General features: G+C 39.6%; 1 protein-coding gene across 8 annotated transcripts in view; it reads right to left on the bottom strand.

Annotated features, from left to right (window-relative positions):
• Positions 1-2472: 2472 nt before the first annotated feature.
• Positions 2473-17222, bottom strand: part of DYNC1I2 (dynein cytoplasmic 1 intermediate chain 2) — a 51992-nt gene continuing 37242 nt past the window's right edge. For 5 of the 8 annotated variants that reach the window (XM_058664624.1, XM_058664623.1, XM_058664628.1 and 2 more), the window contains 4 exons: positions 16715-16859; positions 7292-7432; positions 5385-5510; positions 2473-3365 (listed from right to left, as the gene is read on the bottom strand). In XM_058664624.1, coding sequence (XP_058520607.1) covers positions 3252-3365; positions 5385-5510; positions 7292-7432; positions 16715-16859 — 526 coding nt within the window. In that variant the 3' untranslated portion in view covers positions 2473-3251. The remainder of the gene's footprint in view (positions 3366-5384; positions 5511-7291; positions 7433-16714; positions 16860-17222) is intronic. The other 3 variants (XM_058664625.1, XM_058664627.1, XM_058664630.1) reach the window with 1 other exon arrangement.

Here is a 17222-nt window from a genome sequence, read left to right as displayed (position 1 = left end):
ATAAAGCTCTGGGGCTGGGGCACAGTGGGTTGAGCTGCTATGGATTTGAGTTCTACCTGCTCGATTTCCCATCCAGCTCCCTAATGGCCTGGGAAAGCAGCAGATGGTCCAAGAACTTGGACCGCCGCTCCTGTGTGGGAGATTGGGAGGAAGCCCTGGGCACCTGGCTTCAGCCTGGCCTTTGGGGAGTGAACCAGCAGATAAAGGATCTGGTTCTACTTGGGAGTACTTTCCGCAAATCTGGAAATTCCTTTGGGTGCCCAGCAACCAACAAGGTGATAGCAGGAAGGCCAGAATGCCTTCCTTTCGTCTTGTAGTTTAGATTAAAACAAAAACCTCCATGGGAACTCCACTAGCAAAACAAGCGAAGTCCTTGGCTTGGTCACTGAACTATACCGAAGATTCAAGCAAGACACCAGCAGGCTTGGCAACAAGCACTTGGAATTGTAATTATGGTATCTTTACATACACTTATACAGCTTTTTCTGTTTAGAAAATTATGATGCCACTGCTGGAATATTGAGGTTGTGCAAGACATTTAAAAAGGTACTTCCCAATAGAAAGGATAAAAACGATACACTTCCCAGCAGTCCATTTTTTTATCCACTCATTCAAGTCCTTCCTGTCCATGTTCCAAGTGCTGGAGATCATCGTCCACCTGTTGTGGTTACAGAACAGAACGGACCAACACAGCACTGGGAACGGTTCATTCCTACCATTGGGAGTCTTCCCCTAAATTTCAAGCTACAGTACCTCGGTCATAACGGCAGCATGTCAGGTAAGACATTTCCTAAGCTTGCTTTGGAATAATCTGTAAAGGGACAGTGTCTATCAATGATTATTTGGGAAGTTACTTGATATAAGCATGATTATTTGGGAGATTTACTGCAAGTCAATATCTCTTAAAAAAAAAGTGTTTTTCCTCAACAAACAAGAGTAATGATCTTTAGCTTTCCATTCAAGAAGAGGAAACCAAGAACAGATTTTTCCCAAACAAACAAACAAACAAAAAAAAAACAAAAAAAGAAAATAAAGTGTAAAATTCTGTACATTATATGGCTTACATTTCTAAAAGTTTTAAGTCACTAGTTGTCAGTTTCATCTCATCAGAATATCTGACATCAATTTTGGCAGTATTTTCTGTTTTGATATTTTATCAATATAGCCAGCTTTAAAGATGATGCAAGAGAAATTGAATGAATAAAGCTCAGATTTACATGTTTGATGGGAGAAGTTATTTTCAGAAGGCAAAAACATTTTTGTTAAGTATCTTGCAAATACTTACCAATTTTTGTGCATTGCTTTTTTTTTTTCCACTATAGAAATCAAATACAGTATTGTATCTGTCACCATCTCTTGGTTTCCAACCTAAGTCATCATTACATTTTAATATTTATGTTTACCCTCTTTCCAGTCATTTTTACAAACTGAGGACAAAAATACAGTAACTTTAGTACAGTGAGTATATGAACTGCTTTTAAAGATTGACTTATTTCAGAGAATCTTCCGTTCCTTTTTTTTTTTTTTTTTTTTTCACTTGCCAAATGGCTGCAAAGGCTGGGATGGAGCCAGTCTGGGACTGAGACCAGAGTCCCATCCAAGCCTCCCACATGAGCGGCAGGGGCACAGGCACTTGTCCCATCATCCACTGCCTTCCCAGGTGCATTAGCAGCGAGCTGGATGGGAAACAGAACTGTCACGACTTGAACCAGCACTCACACGAAACTAGTATTGCAGGTGGTAGCTTAACCCACGTTAAAACTTGAACTTCTGACTCACAGGCATGGGTACCATGAGTTGTCCTGAGTATAAAATGGGCAATTACGGGGAATCTATTTAAGAAAACAGTATACAAAAGTGGAGCACCATCTGATGTAATTATAAATAATAATTTTAGAACTACAAGGAAATTTAGATATCATCTAATCCAAACTTAATTTCTAGACAAAAGAACAAAGCACAGACAGGCTAAAATCACACTTGTTGCAACTGCCAGAGCTAGAACTAGAGTTTTGGTCTAGTATTCCTGCTCAATTATTTCTTGCCCTATATAGTACTCAGTTAAGTTTTAAAAAAAAAGTTCAAATTCTGATTTCTAATCTTTTCCTAGTTTATATTCTTTTGAATAAAAAATAGTTAAGTTTCAGAAGAACCAAAGTTCACAATCAAGGAAATGGAAAATTTTAAGTGGTCAAAATCAAGAACTGATCATAGTCTTTGTTTTAATTGTAAAATCAGCTGACTTCAGTACTAATTCTTAGGTAATTATCACCCACCTTTCAGATCTGTAGGTGGGCTGCAGTAACAGATCTCAAGATGTGGAGTTGACTCAATGGCAAACCAAGGGTTTATTTGAGCACTCTTCCTGCATAATGACTGCAAGCATGAAGTCAGTTTCTCTTAAAGGAGGTCTTCATCTCAGCCCACATTATCTATGATCTTCACACACACAGTAATCTCCATCAATGAAAATAACTGGCAGTTTTCTATTTATTCTTTTAAGGAAGCATATATTAAATGGAAAGAAAATAAGATGGCAAAGCAAACATTAACCCAAAGGAAATTTTTTTCAGATTATCTAAGTATCAGTTAATAATGTATTAGGAGATCTATACTACACATGTATGATATATTTTAAAGTACAAAGGTTTACAGGATTTCAAGTGGCTGCTCACATAGGAGCTTAAACAACAGCAAAAAAAACCTGTATAAAAGAGATAGAAAATTTCAAATTACAAAGAATAAAATGAAATTTTGAAAACACATTTATTTTTATTTATAGATAACTACCTTATGACTTTTAATAAAGGGGGAAAGAGGTCATAATGGAACTTGGATAGCTGTGTTCATGCTATGGCTAAGCATAAACAATGTTCCTATGTATTATGGCTAATGAGAACCTCAATATTATAATAGAGAATTGTGATTATTTAAAAAATATGTAGAACTTATTTAATCTGTGCTTTAGAAATAATTGCACATAGTGTTAATATGGGAAAAAAGAATGAAAAAAGAATAATACCAGATATACACCTGTGTCAAATTCAGAAAAAACTTGCATTGTGTAAAGTTAAGCAGCTGTGTTAAAAACAACACATATCCAAAACAAGACGACATTGTGAAGAGTTGCTCGCTACATTACATCCATGGTTTAATCCACGAAATTCGCTCTTAGTAATCATTTAGACAGGAGCATGCAAATAGAGAGTCTTCCCCAAATCCACCAAAGTTACACTCTCCTTTTTAAGGAACTAAGCAGGTATTCGGGTAGCTGCTTCCTCTTCTGCATCAGCTCGATTTGCATTGATTTCTGCGAGTGTCCGGCCGAACCGCGCCCATTCATCATTGCGAGGAACAGCAATCTGCTGTTAGGAGAAAGACAACATTTGTACTCTGAACTAAGATCATTTTACTCACTATTATTCAGCTGTTTTCAAATAGTTTTTCTGTTCATTAAAAACAGTCGACCTGAATGACCTTTCGGTAATTACTGGGAATATAACAATAATTTACAACATTTCAGAACAAAGAGTAGGATTTGCAAAGTGTGTTGTGACAGTGTCAGAAACGACTTTGGTTGTATCGCCAACAGAGAGTGCTAACAATGCTGCTTTGTAAAGAAAACTGCTGTGAACCAACTCACTAATTTTGCTGGTGGACAAGAATTCCTTAAACAAATTCTCCCTTTATCCTTGTGTGTGATTTGTTTCAAGATTTATTTATTTTTTTTTTATTGGCAAGTGAGATATACAAAGAGGAGGAGAGACAGAAAGGAAGATTTTTCCATCTGTTGATTGACTCCCCAAGCAACTGCAACAGCCGGTGCTGGGCCAAGCCGAAGCCAGGAGCCCGGAGCTTCCTCCAGGTCTCCCACACAGGTGCAGGATCCCAAAGCTTTGGGCTGTCCTCAACTACTTTCCCAGGCCACAAGCAGGGAGCTGGATGGGAAGCAGGGCTGCCGGGATTAGAACCGGCGTCCATATGGGATCCTGTGGTGCGTTCAAGGTGAGGACTTCAACTGCTACTCTATCGTGCCAGGTCCTGGATTCTTCTAAATATTTCTGTGCTGATATCTTAATTTCTTCATCATAATGTACACTACTGCAAAAGGTGAAAAGCAGCTAAGGTGAGAGTAGGGGTGGGTGACACTTATACATCAAAGAGATAGTCCCATGACAAAAAGATGTCACAACTGCCATGGAAGACCACGGGTGCTGAACACTGCTTGTCAGAGCACAAGTCACTCGAGTGTGGCAAATGGGCATGCTTCCTCTAAACCAAAACTCGCCATTACCATAGCTTACAAGCCACAAGGTGACTGTTTACATGTCAAGTAACTAATACTAAATAAACTAAAAAATGCCACATAATGCTTTAATTGTCTTAACTACATTTTAAGTCTTCAGCAGCCATGTAAAGCTGGTGGCCACCTTACTGGATGATGAGGATACAGAACATCTCTAGCTGTGCAATTCTACTGGCTGTTCTAAATTCATCCTGCTTCTTTCCAAATCCACTTGGTAGAGGTTGTGGGGTACCAGACAAGATGGGGAGTCATGAGACAGAGCAAAGGAAAACACGACTAACGTATTAGTTACGGCTGAGAAGAAGGAAATCAATCCTAAGTATTATGAATATAGTCAATGAGGGCCCAAATAGGAGAGAGATACAACTCTTGTCTGAGCTACAACTCAATTAATATTGGCTTTGCACCAAAGAAAGATTTTCCATCTGCTGGTTCACTCTCCAAGTGGCTGCATCAGCTGGAGCTGAGCTGATCCAAAGCCAGGAGTCAGAACTTCTGGGTCTCCCCCATGGGCCATCCTAGACTGCTTTCCCAGGCCACAGGCAAAGAGCTGGATGGGAAGTGGAGCAGCTGGGACAAACTGGGGCCCATATGGGATCCTGGTGGATGCAAGGTGAGGACTTTAGCCACTAGGCTACTGCACCAGGCCCAATAAAATATTTTTTTAAAGAGCTTTATGAATTGTATTGCACAGCCATCGGGTAACAAAGGCTACCACTTTTGGACTGGCCTCCTGCTCTCCCTCCAGAAATTAATGTATGAAGAAAAATAAAACCTCAACATCAGTTACATAAAGCACCAAGCCTATCCGTATTTCCCAATTTCTTGTTTTGACCAAAGAACTGACTTCTAGAAACAAAGCTTCAAGAAACAACGTTTTGCCAACATACTGTTTTAACCTGCTGCCTGGGACTCAGGACATCTAGTTTAGAGAAAAAGCAAGTCTCACGAGTGGCCTCTGTGTGGGGAGTGAGGCTGACACAACCCACGGACTTCTAGAAAGAGATAAATACAAAGCTACTTCCACTACACTGCCACTGAACAGATGTGTCCAAACCGTAAGCAGTAGGCCCCGTACCTCTCCCACGTCATATACAACAATCTGTCCTTCAGAATCGCCCACGGCAATCTCTCTTCCAGAATGGGTCCATCTCACGCGATTAAGAGCAGGATTACCTTCCACAGAAATGCTGGCCGTTGGTACCTAAAGTTATTTAAAATACAGTGCAGTGTTAAAAGTTTCATCAAGATTCCTATAAACATGTGAGGCGAACGTGACAACCACTGCACTACGGAAACTAGCTAAGAGTCCTATAAACATGTAAAACAGTAATTCTTATTCCAATCTGGCTATGTTTTTTAAAACAAAGATGAAAACAGATAAAGAATTTTCCCAACTTTCTTCTGCTCAGTGATATATTCTGAATGACATTTATAGTCAATTCTTGCACAAGCTTTAGGAAAATAACTTAAGTCCTTACATAAGAAATTCTCCCACGGCTGGATACAACTGTTTGAAATGTTTCCTTTTAATAAAGGATTCTTTGTTGTTTTAACTTCTTTAAGTCATGCTGTTTGAAAACATAACCAAAATCCATTTAAAAGAAAACATTTCAAAAATCCCCGTGAACAGGTTATGTTTCGATTATGCAGGACAGAAATGACTTTTGTAGATACTGTCTCTGTTGGCTGAAATCGGTATTTGATCCACATTTGTTGGAAACAATAGTACACTGAAGGTGCAAGTATCAGTCTTTCCAAAGTCCCTCTTCCCAAGACCTAGCTGGGAGGAAGGCGGGGTCAAGGGCCAAGGCAATGGAATAAAGGCCTTTGGAATATGATAAAATGCCTCTCCTACGCTGAGGGAAAAGGTACATATTTGCCACACATTCAGCAAATAATCAGTGTCTAACTCAGACTTAAGGCACAATGCATTGCTCATTCCTAAACAACTGAGTTAACCCCCTTAAAATACCAGAATTGATATAAAAATTCTTACATACATTCTTTGAGTTCACTGTTACCAGCAATATCAACATTTAATTGCAAACATAAATCTTTAAGACCAAAATCTAAGCTAATAAAACTGGTACCATTCCTAGGTTAAGTGGGAAATGTGTAATCAAATCCAAACATCTAGCTAAGGGCTTAACACCTTTTCCAAGCCACATTTGAAGGTGACTTCCCAAACCACTTACACTGGACTAATGTTCACATTCTTACATTTTCAATGCATCATACTGACCTCATAACCTTCAAGAAATTTGGAAAGATGCCACCCAGAAATATGAAGAGATGTGAAAAGAGGCACCAAGTGACCCTCTCCTCCACAGCTGTTCAAAACAGAAACACTAACTTTATTCCCAAGAGCAACAGGGAAGTATAAGGGCATGTTAACCCTATTGATAAAAATAAATGACTAAAAAAATTGATACAGTTCACTGATAATGAGTCTAGTATAACGATTAGGAAATCGGTTGGTTTCTACATTCACTTTAAAGTGACAACACATGGATTTCAATCCTTCATTGAGATAGTTATCAAAATATATTTTTCTTTCATTGAAACACATCAGGGTAAACCTAATGTTTATGGATGATACACAGTTCTATCAAGAGCAAAAGATCATTTAGAAATTCAGAATTAATGTTAAGATACTCCCAGCAGTCTCAAAACTGCCTTCTTCCTTGCTTGTGAATGCAAATTATCCCGGCTCCAGCTGCCTGTGCCGGAGACCTTACCAGCAGGGCAGGGAAGGGATGTGGCTTTGCACAATAACACGAAAGGCCACACTGCTGTGGGCAACATTTTTTCTCCCATCAGCTCTGCACAGCTGTTATTTAGGGTACAAAACTGATCTCTTTGTGATGAAGCAACAATCATAGAGCCTTTTACATTTTATGAGATGAAAGGAATTTCACAAATTATTCAATAAAGCTGATTTATCTATTCCTCAGTTACACTTCTCATTGTTTTCCTGCTCACCTCTGTATCGTTATTGAGATTCCACAAATCCAATCTCCCCATGCCATCCACACAGGCAAACAGCGCTGGATGGGTGGGTGACCACATAACATCATAAACATAGTCTGAATTATCTTCAAATGAGTATAGAGGCTTGTTATTCTGAAAGGGAAAAGCTGGTTCTTAGTATACTGAAAATATAATGCACACACAAATCACAAATTACTTACTTTGCTAAAAAAAATACATCACATACATTCAATAGGTACATTTTATGATATGTAAATCAGTCTATAAAAAGTTCCTACAATTGATTTCACTACAGAATCACCAACAGTTATAAACTAAGAATCAACTACTGATTGTATTTCTTTTTAACTTATCAATGCTTTAACTTACAGCTTTACCTAAGAAAGAAATCATATTTTTAAAAAAATTCTCATTGCGAGCTTCTAGAAAGATAAGAGTGGTAGTGTACTTTCAGAATCATCTCTACATCTCTCCATAAACCAGAAAAAGTGAGAACAGCAAAAGCCAAAGATTCAGAGACAGTGTTTCCAACAACATGAGAAGTCAGAGGCCTCTAGCACTAAGCTGGTGGAAACCTCTACCACCAGACCCCTTCAGTGTAAGCAACTGCTGGGGAGAAGAGGCTAAGAAGGCAGGGGATTGAGAGTTGAACTGAAGAACCCTACCCTCCCCAAGCAGAAGTTCACAGGGCAGCAGCACAGCAGGCCAAATTCAGAACGGCAACAGAAATGAGGAGGAAGTATGGCACCTATAAACAAATGCGAGCAACTGCAGACAGAAGTAAAGCCTGATGGTTCAAGGTGTGCCCCAAACGCTCCAAAGGGCCAAAGCAAAGTTCCCTTCCAAGCAAGGTCTCACTGAATGAACTGTTGGGGGTCAAACCCTAGATGTGAAACAAAAGAGGGATCAAAGGGGTAAAGGAAGAGACGGCTCGAATAAAAGTAGTAGACAAGATCAGAAAGGCGTATCTGAGAAAATATAGGACATTTTATACATGAACTGCCATTCAGAAAATATGTGATATACACACCAGCACTAAGCTCTATAAAAAGCACTGATGAGTCACAACAGACTGAAACTTGGAAAGGTATCCTTGCCCATTCCCTCCTTAAAAAAAAAAAAAAGCCCATTTCACCAGTAAACAAAAAGCAAAAGAATCCCAGTCAAATTCTATATAAAATTGTGGTGTCACAAAAATTAAATGGGGAAAGCACAATCTTTCCAACAAGAATAAAGGTAGACCTCTCTCCACTCAAACCAGACACAGAAACTAACTCAAATGTATACCATCTAAACAGAAGAGTTACAATTTTAATAAGACACTTAAAAAGAAGCAAAGAAGAAAATCATTGTGATCTTGGTCTGGTCAATGGCTTCTCAAATATGAAGGAAGGGAGAGAGAGAGAGAGAGATCTGCTCACTGGAGTTCTTTTTCAAAAAAGATGAAGTCACAAGGAAGGACAGGAAAATCAGATAGACTTTAGACTTTCTGATGCTTTTTCCCTGGGGACAACAGAATAACATATTGAAGGTAAACAAGACAATTTAAAAAATTTAAATTCATTTATTCATTTGAGGGAGACAGACAATGTAGGCTGACTACCCAAGTGCGTGCAATGGTCACAGGCTGGGCTGAAGCCAGAGGCAGGGTGGTGAATTCAACCTAAGTCTTCCTTGTGGGAGGCAAGAACTCAGTTACTTGACCAGCCGCTGCTGCTTGCAGGGTCTGCACTGGCGGGAGCTGGGAAATAAACCCTGCTCCTAGCAGATGAGATGCGGATGTCTCAACTGCTCAACTAAATGCCCTCACCCAGATTTGTATAGATGACCAACTCTTCATGTATTTTCTAAGAGATAAGCAAACAATTCACCCATGAGCATCTTCTGAGGATTTATTACAGAATGAGCTTCAGGTGTCCCAAGACTGCACATCTGTCAGCATCAGGAGTTAGTGGACAGCCACGTGATTTGTGAGAGGAAGCTTCTCTTAATGCAAGTATAAACGACCTACGATTTAAAGGGATACCAACCATACAACAGGAAGGTAAAGGCCAGAGACCTTCTCTATAGCACAACCAATCAGCTTTGTTTGTTAAGAACAGAAAGGAAAAAAACCAAAAAACTAAGAAACCCTATTGTGAGAAGCCCGAAAGCTATACTAATCACCAATGCAGACTTAATTTCGAGTCTCTTTTCAATAAATTAATAGTATAAATGGAATACTGACTTGCCATTTGATGAAGGAATAATTGTTTATATTGGGGAATATAATAATAATGACAGGATAGCTTTTGTTTTTCTAAATTTTTTTTTGGAAAGGCAGATATACAGGGAGGAGGAGACACCGAAGATTTTCCGTCTACTGATTCATTCCCCAAGTGGCCACAACAGCTGGAGCTGAGTCAATCTGAAGCCAGGAGCCCAGAGCCTCCTCTGGGTCTCTCACTCAGGTGCAGGGTCCCAAGGCTTTGGGCCATACTTCATGCTTTCCTAGGTCACAAGCAAGGAGCTGGATGGGAAGCAGGGCTGCCGGGATTAGAACCAGCACCCATATGGGATCCCGGCATGTGCAAGGTGAGGACTTCAGCCACTAGCATTATTTAACAGGCTGACTGAAATCAGCCTAAACACCATTAATTGAATGGATAAATTAGGATATATTCACATGATAGAATAGAATGCAACAGAATCTGGAAAATACCTGATGGAGACGAAGCTCACAAACATAATTCCAAGCAAATGCAGCTAGAAACAAGTGAGTACACTTTGCATGGCTCCACTTTGACAGAATATAATATGGTATAAATTAAATAAAGTTGTGTTTGTAAGTTAAAAAAAACAAGAATGCCATCTAAGGAAATATATCAAATACTTAATCCACTCAGTGGACTGTCATACAGCCAGGGACAAAAACAGGATGTGTAATTCATTTAAAAAATATTGCAAAATGAAAAAGCAAAATGGCAATTTATTTCCAAACTTTTAAAATGAAACATATATGTCATATTTGAAAAGTGCAATTTTAAAATAAGTGATTGAAGGGGGCTCGGCAGCGTGGCCTAGTGGCTAAGGTCCTCGCCTTGATCACATATGGCCGCTGGTTCTAATCCCGGCAGCTCCACTTCCTCTCTATCTCTCCTCCTCTCAGTATATCTGACTTTGTAATAAAAATAAAATAAATCTTTAAAAAAAAAAGTGATTGAAGGATTAACCAATTTCCCCTCATTGAGAAACACATTTAGCATTAAATACTGATTAATAATGTATTATGAGGACAGTAAGTTAAATCCTTTAATTTAAAATGGCGTTTCTTCTGTGAAGACAGTAAGCGTTCCTTGATGGTGGAGAGGCTGGTGAGGAGAGTGGAACAAAGGTCTGGGACCTGGCATGCTGTCTCAGCACTGTGAGCAACTAGCTAGCAGCCTGAGGAAAGCCTACGACACCATTCTAAGTCCCAGCTCTCTATAAAAGTTCAGTAGTAGTGGTTCTAAACCCTAAGAAGCATAACACCTGAGATTTAAAAAAGAAAAAAAAAAAAACAAACCCACACTCTCAGTGGTTGATTGTAGCACAAGGCTTTGTAATGTTGGCATCCCATGGCATCCCATATGAGGGGGTTGGTGCAAGTCCTGGTTCCTCTATGCTTTGAATCTACCTCCCTGTTAATGCCCCTAATTAGGAGCAGAAGATGGTGCAGTGCTTGGGCCCTGGCTTACGTGGGAGACCCCTATCAATTCCAGGCTCCTGGCTTCCTCCTGGCCCAGCCATGGCTATTAGGGCCATTTGGGGAAAGAACCACTGGATGGAAGATCTGTCTTTCCTCTAACTCTGCCTTTAAAAACAAAAAGACATCTAAAAACTAAATATGTAAAAAAAAATTAACGTACGCTATTACTTGGGTCTCTCAGATATTCTTACTTAATTGGTCTAGGCTATCAAGTGGGCACTGGAATTTTTAAAATTGCTCTGGTGATTCCAATATGTGCCCAACACATAAAACCACTAAACCAGCTCTTAAGCTCTAACATCTTCACACAGAAAAGGTTTATAAAACACATCTGTCAGAAAGAATAAGTCAAAATAAAGAGCTTCTAAATTTGAAAGTTGCATCCTGCTGGAATATACAAAAATGCTCATTTTAGGTTAGTGGTAAAAACAAACATTGTGGGCCTGGCGCAGTGGTCCAGTGGCTAAAGTCCTCGCTTTACATGCACAGGATTTCCATATGGGCGCTGGTTCGTATCCTGGATGCTCCACTTCTCTTCCAGCTCCCTGCTTGTGGCCTGGGAAAGCAGTCAAGGATGGCCCAAACCCTTGGGACCCTGCACCCACGTGGGAGACTTAGGATAAGATCCTGGCTCCTGGCTTTGGATCAGCTCAGCTCCAGCCGTTGTGGCCACTTGGGGAGTGAACCAGCAGATGGAAGATCTTTCTGTCTCTTGTGCTCTCCATATATCTCACTTTCCAATAAAAATAAATCTTTAAAAACAAAAACTAAAAAAACCCATAATTTAATCAAGGGACATGCAATGTTTTCTTCTAGCTTCCTAAAGGTTTATTCAATAGATCAAATAATACCCCTCTACTTTCACCCCCCAAAATCAAGTCCACCTGGTATATGTAGATATGTTATCTGGAAAGAGGATCTTTGCAAAGGTAATCAAGTTAATAAGAGATCATACTGCATCAACATGAACCCTAAGTCATGTAAGTTGGTGTCCTAAATCAATCAAACAAAAGTGTGGATACAGAAATAAGGCACGACAAATGGCAGAATGCCATCTGACGATAACGCAGAGATGAGAGTGAAGCACCTGCAGCCATGAAACAACAAGGACTATTGGCAATGAGCACAAGTTACAAGACAATCTCCTGCAGAATCTCCAAAATCAGCCTGCCTGCCACGAACTCTACAGACTGAGACAGAACACATTTCTGCTGTTTTAAGCCACCCAGTTCATAACTTGTATGGCAGCCACAGGAAACTAACACAGATGAATTTTCAAATGTGGAGAGTGCTCAAGTAATAGTAAAGAGAGCCCCCCATAATAAATATGTGAAAATAAGAAGTGAGGAACTCCCCTTGAAACTGCCAAATAAATCTAAGTATGTCCTCTACGGGGATCAGGAGAGAAATATGCAGATTCCTTAAACACAAATGGTTCTAAGGTCACAAATAACTTCTTATAAACCTGAATAAAGATACCAATTTTTTTGAGATGAAATGCGACTGTTAAAAGCATGGGAAGAGTGGCCCTGGTGCAATGGCTCATTGGCTAAATCCTTGCCTTGCAAACACTGGCATCCCATATGGGTGCTGGTTCATGTCCCGGCTGCTCCATTTCCCATCCAGATCCTTGCTTGTGGCCTAGGAAAGCATTAGAGGATGGCCCAATTCGTTGGAACCCTGCACCAACATGGGAGATCCAGAAGAAGCTCCTGGCTCCTGGCTTCAGATTGTCTCAGCTCTGTCGACTGTAGCCACTTGGGGAGTGAATCATTGGATGGGAGATCTTTCTCTGTCTCTCCTCTTTATAAATCTGCCTTTCCAATAAAAATAAATCTTAAAAAAAAAAAAGATGTTTGCATCCTACATTCCAACTATGTGGGCTTGATTCTCACAGTTCATTCTCCTGGTTCTAGCTTGCTGCTGAAATTGATGCAGAAATGCTGGGAGGATACAGTGATGGATTAAGTAATAGGGTTCCTGATGCCCATACGGGATACCTGGATTGAGTTCTCAGCTCACAGCTTATGCTCATACTGAGACAACTGCAAGCATTTGAGGGACTGTACTAACAAATACATAAGTAATGTTTTTAAAAGCATGGAAATACAAAGTAGTCACCTCACCAGGATCATGAAGACAGTAGCCATTCAAGCACTGTCCAGGAGAGGGCAAGTACAAGCACTGCTTTTGAAAATTACTGTTCCAAGACAAAGCTTTGTCTATTCAAAGATGAATAAATCAAGCTAGCTTAGCTTGATGTCATTAAACATTCAAATAATAAAACTTCTTTTGTTCTAATTCTTTGCTCACTAAGCAATCTTCTGATTATAATTTGGCTTCCCATGAGGGTTGTCCTCAGGGAAACGATGAGCTGGTCAGGCAGTATTGAACATCTGTGCCTTCGATAGTTATGTTGCTTGCTGTAAATTAATAAAAGCACATTCTCTAACGTATCAGTGTCTTAGGAGCCTGCTAGTTCCATTTGGCACTTCCTGTCTAATCAGCTCTAGTGGACTGACAAAATTAAGTTTCTCAATATGAAGAGGAGCAGCTGAACCCTAGCAAGGAGAAAGCTGATGAGATAAACACTACTTCATAGGAATGGGCCCAGTTCACTCAGCCTTTCCCAAGAAATATGCCAACCTTAAAGCAGTCATTTAAACTTGTCTAATGTATATACTGTTGGCAAGTAATAGGATCTTTTAACTGTTTTCAGGCTGGTATCTTCAAGGAGTTACACTATTTTACAAGTGGGTTTTGGGACACCAGAGATTATAAAACATTTCAGGTACTTACAAACTGCAGAAGTTTGAAAATTACCTATTCTAAGTTGTCACATCAACTAACTTGTACTTTGAGACTAGAATATTCTATACACACATCAAAAACTTCTGTCTTCCAGATAAATAATCCTACATTTTAAGAGTAATCTGAATGAATTCATGTAGGAGACCCCTGAGCTCATTTCCCAGGCCTATCCCTACTCAAGTTCTTACAGAATCTCCAAGGCTATTCTGAAGGAACTGTCACTCCCACTCATTCGTGCTATAATTTTTCAGACTTGCCAAAGTACTTTTGTTCTGAATTTTCAAATGTGCTATTCTGAGACAACTGTGTCTTCCAAATCTTCTAAATGTATTAGAAATAATGCCTAGATTGATATAAACTTCACCCATATATGAAAAATGTTATTTGCCTAAAAGTAGCTGAGCTCCATAAGGTAGTGAAAATAATTTGATGAGCCAGAAATCCATGACTGTGTTTTTAATTCCTGAGAAAGCTGGCTACAGAAGTAGATTACTTTAAATTTGAGAAAACTACAGCTTGGAATTTCCAGGGAATTTAAAAATTTTTATTTATTATTTTTATTAGAAAGTCAGATATATAGAGAGAGGAGAGACAGAGGAAGATCTTCCATCCACTGATTCACTTCCCAAGTGGCCACAAATGGCCAAGCTGAGCCAATCTGAAGCCAGGAGCCAGGAGCCTCTTCCGGATCTCCCATGTGGGTGCAGGATCCCAAGGGTTTGGGCCGTCCTCCACTGCTTTCCCAGGCTACAAGCAAGGAGCTGGATGGGAAGCGGGGCCACTGAGATTAGAACGGGCGCCCACATGGGATGTCAGAGTATGCAAGGTGAGGACATTAGTGACTAGGCTACCATGCCAGGCCTGGAATTTCCAGGGAATTTTAACTGACATACAGATTGCAGTTTCTGAGACAGGCTGAGCTTAGCTCTTGAGATGCCTGGCTCCTTACTGGAGTACTTGGGTTTGACACCTGCACTGATTTCAGTTTCCTGGATTGAGCTCCCAGTGCCTGGCTTCAACCTTCCAGGGCCATGCGTGGTTATTTGGGGAGTGAGAGAGTGGATAGCAGCTCTTTCCATCAAGCAAATCTATAGGCAGAGGAGCAAAACACAGTTTATTAAATGTACAATGTTATTGTAGTTATTTTAAAAGTTTAGATGGAATTACAATGATTTTTACAGAAATTAATTAAAACCATTGCCTACCACTCATTAATACTCAATAATTAACACTGCCTTTTATTCATTATTATCAGACAGAGGCATCATCAGGCTTTTCATAGGGCAGAAATAAATTCCAACAACACATTTAACCAGGATGTGTAAATTCAGCAAGAATAACAGGATTTAATGACACTGGGAGCTACAGTTCAACCAAAATATAGTTGAACACATTGGTGCTGCTCTATTTTTACTCTTCACAGAGTACAACTATTTGTATCCAGGAAAGTTAGAATAAAGTAAAATTCTTCTAATAAAGTTGTACAGGGAATTTTGAGCCAAGTCTGTGCTGCTCTATCATCTCACCTCCCCCACTGGAGATGGCAGAAGAAAAGGAAAGGATGTTTCACAATTTAATGAACAAATGGATCTTCTATATGAGGTTCAAGGATGAAACCGATGCCTAGCGTAATTAGTAAGGAGAGATACCTTTGTCTGTCATTCTAATTTGGAAGGCACTTCTATGATAAAACACAGTAAGACACAGAAGCAAAGTATCAATCACTACCCAACTAGCTAAGCAGTACCACCCAAGTAGCACAAAAGCCAAGTATGGATCAGTCTATCACACAGAAATTATTTTCTTGATTGCGGACGATGAACTTCAAATGTTTAAACCCTGTGTCAATGTACATAAAGATAAAAGCTTCTACTTTAAAGCCAAAAGGAGTTTGACAAATTGAAGCTTGAAGTACTTTTTAAAAGAAACCTACCAACAATAGATTCTTTTTAATCTCTAAAAACCAGGGAAATGGCTACAAAATTTACTAAGATGCATTCTCTCCTGTGAATATATACAGGACTGGTCAGCTGAGGGCACAGCCAGCAATCTTGCAGGTTCCAAGGTTATCAAGGGACAGGAGACACCATCTTCACAGACTGTCCTGCTTTGGCTTGACCAGCATGGTTGTATGCTTTCTTTGATTGCGGTACTGACAATCTTCTTCCTCTAGCTTTGTGTATTATATAAATCTCATTAAAGAACAAAAAAATTCAACAGTTCAAAGAGAGGAAACATGATTTACTTTACTGATCCTCATTAATAATAAAAAGGGGAACTGAGCATTGGTAAGTCTATTACTTGAGGGACTCTGTTCAGTACTTTTCCACAAGGCTCCTACTTCAGAACTGATAAGCTTTGTGCCCTTTAGGTTTCAAATGCGTACTCCACCAATCCTTATTTTATAGCCTTACTGCTCAGGACTTAATTGTAAATCAGTTTCTGCCTCTTCTCCCATTTTCATCAGCTCTGTGAACTAGCACAGTCCTGAATAAGCCCCTAAACACTCTTCAAAGACCAAACACATGGTTTCTGGGCTGAGCCAAGTGACAACTGTATGAGGTGCCATGTGAAATACTCAGGAGCTTTCTCTCTAACATACCTCAGAGCAAACAGTTCTGTGCTCCAAGAGCCTGAGTGGTGGGCATACTCGTCTTTGATTACGAGCGGGGTTCTCATATTTGTCAGTACACTTTTACCAAAACTACAACGCACGGCAGCTCACCTACACTCTGTATAACTTCTAATCAGGTTGAATCTAACAGTAAACCACTCTAAGCTCGTTAAAAGGCTTTTTATCTTTCCTTTGAAGTATTAGAGCACCACCTTGTGTCAGAAACCTGAGTAAATGAGCAGACATCTATATTTTTAGATACCTTAGTTGTCCACAGTTTTACTGTCCAGTCAAATGATGAGGTGACAAAGAGATGTGAGAAGTCCAGTGCTCCAACTGCTGCATGGCAATGGATGCCAGTGATCGGCCCTTGGTGGCCCTCGAACATTTCACTGATGCCAGCCTTGCTGTGTCATAAACACAAAAACATCAGATGAATCTGTTTGAAGTAGACCACTTAAAAACATGTTTTACTACAGATTTTTATATTGATCTTGACTTAATCTCAACAAACTTAATTAGTACACTATAATAACTTATCCTGAGTATTACAGCCAGATTTTATAATCCTACTACAGCAACAACTATGCTTTGGAACCACAAACATCAGGCCACTGACAAAGAGCTCAAAAGATCAATATGCAGGTAACGGATTAGGGACAAAGGATGCTACATGAATGAGACAATCTAGGCAACTTTTAAATCAAAAGCAGTGAAGTGAAGGTGATGATCTGTATTTGAGATGAAATCCAGACACTCCATTTTTTTAA

The sequence above is a fragment of the Ochotona princeps genome, chromosome 5, assembly GCF_030435755.1.
Source record: "Ochotona princeps isolate mOchPri1 chromosome 5, mOchPri1.hap1, whole genome shotgun sequence".
Classification (NCBI taxonomy): domain Eukaryota; kingdom Metazoa; phylum Chordata; class Mammalia; order Lagomorpha; family Ochotonidae; genus Ochotona; species Ochotona princeps.
Note: the sequence above shows the minus strand (reverse complement) of the source record. Positions and strands in the feature narration are given on the sequence as shown.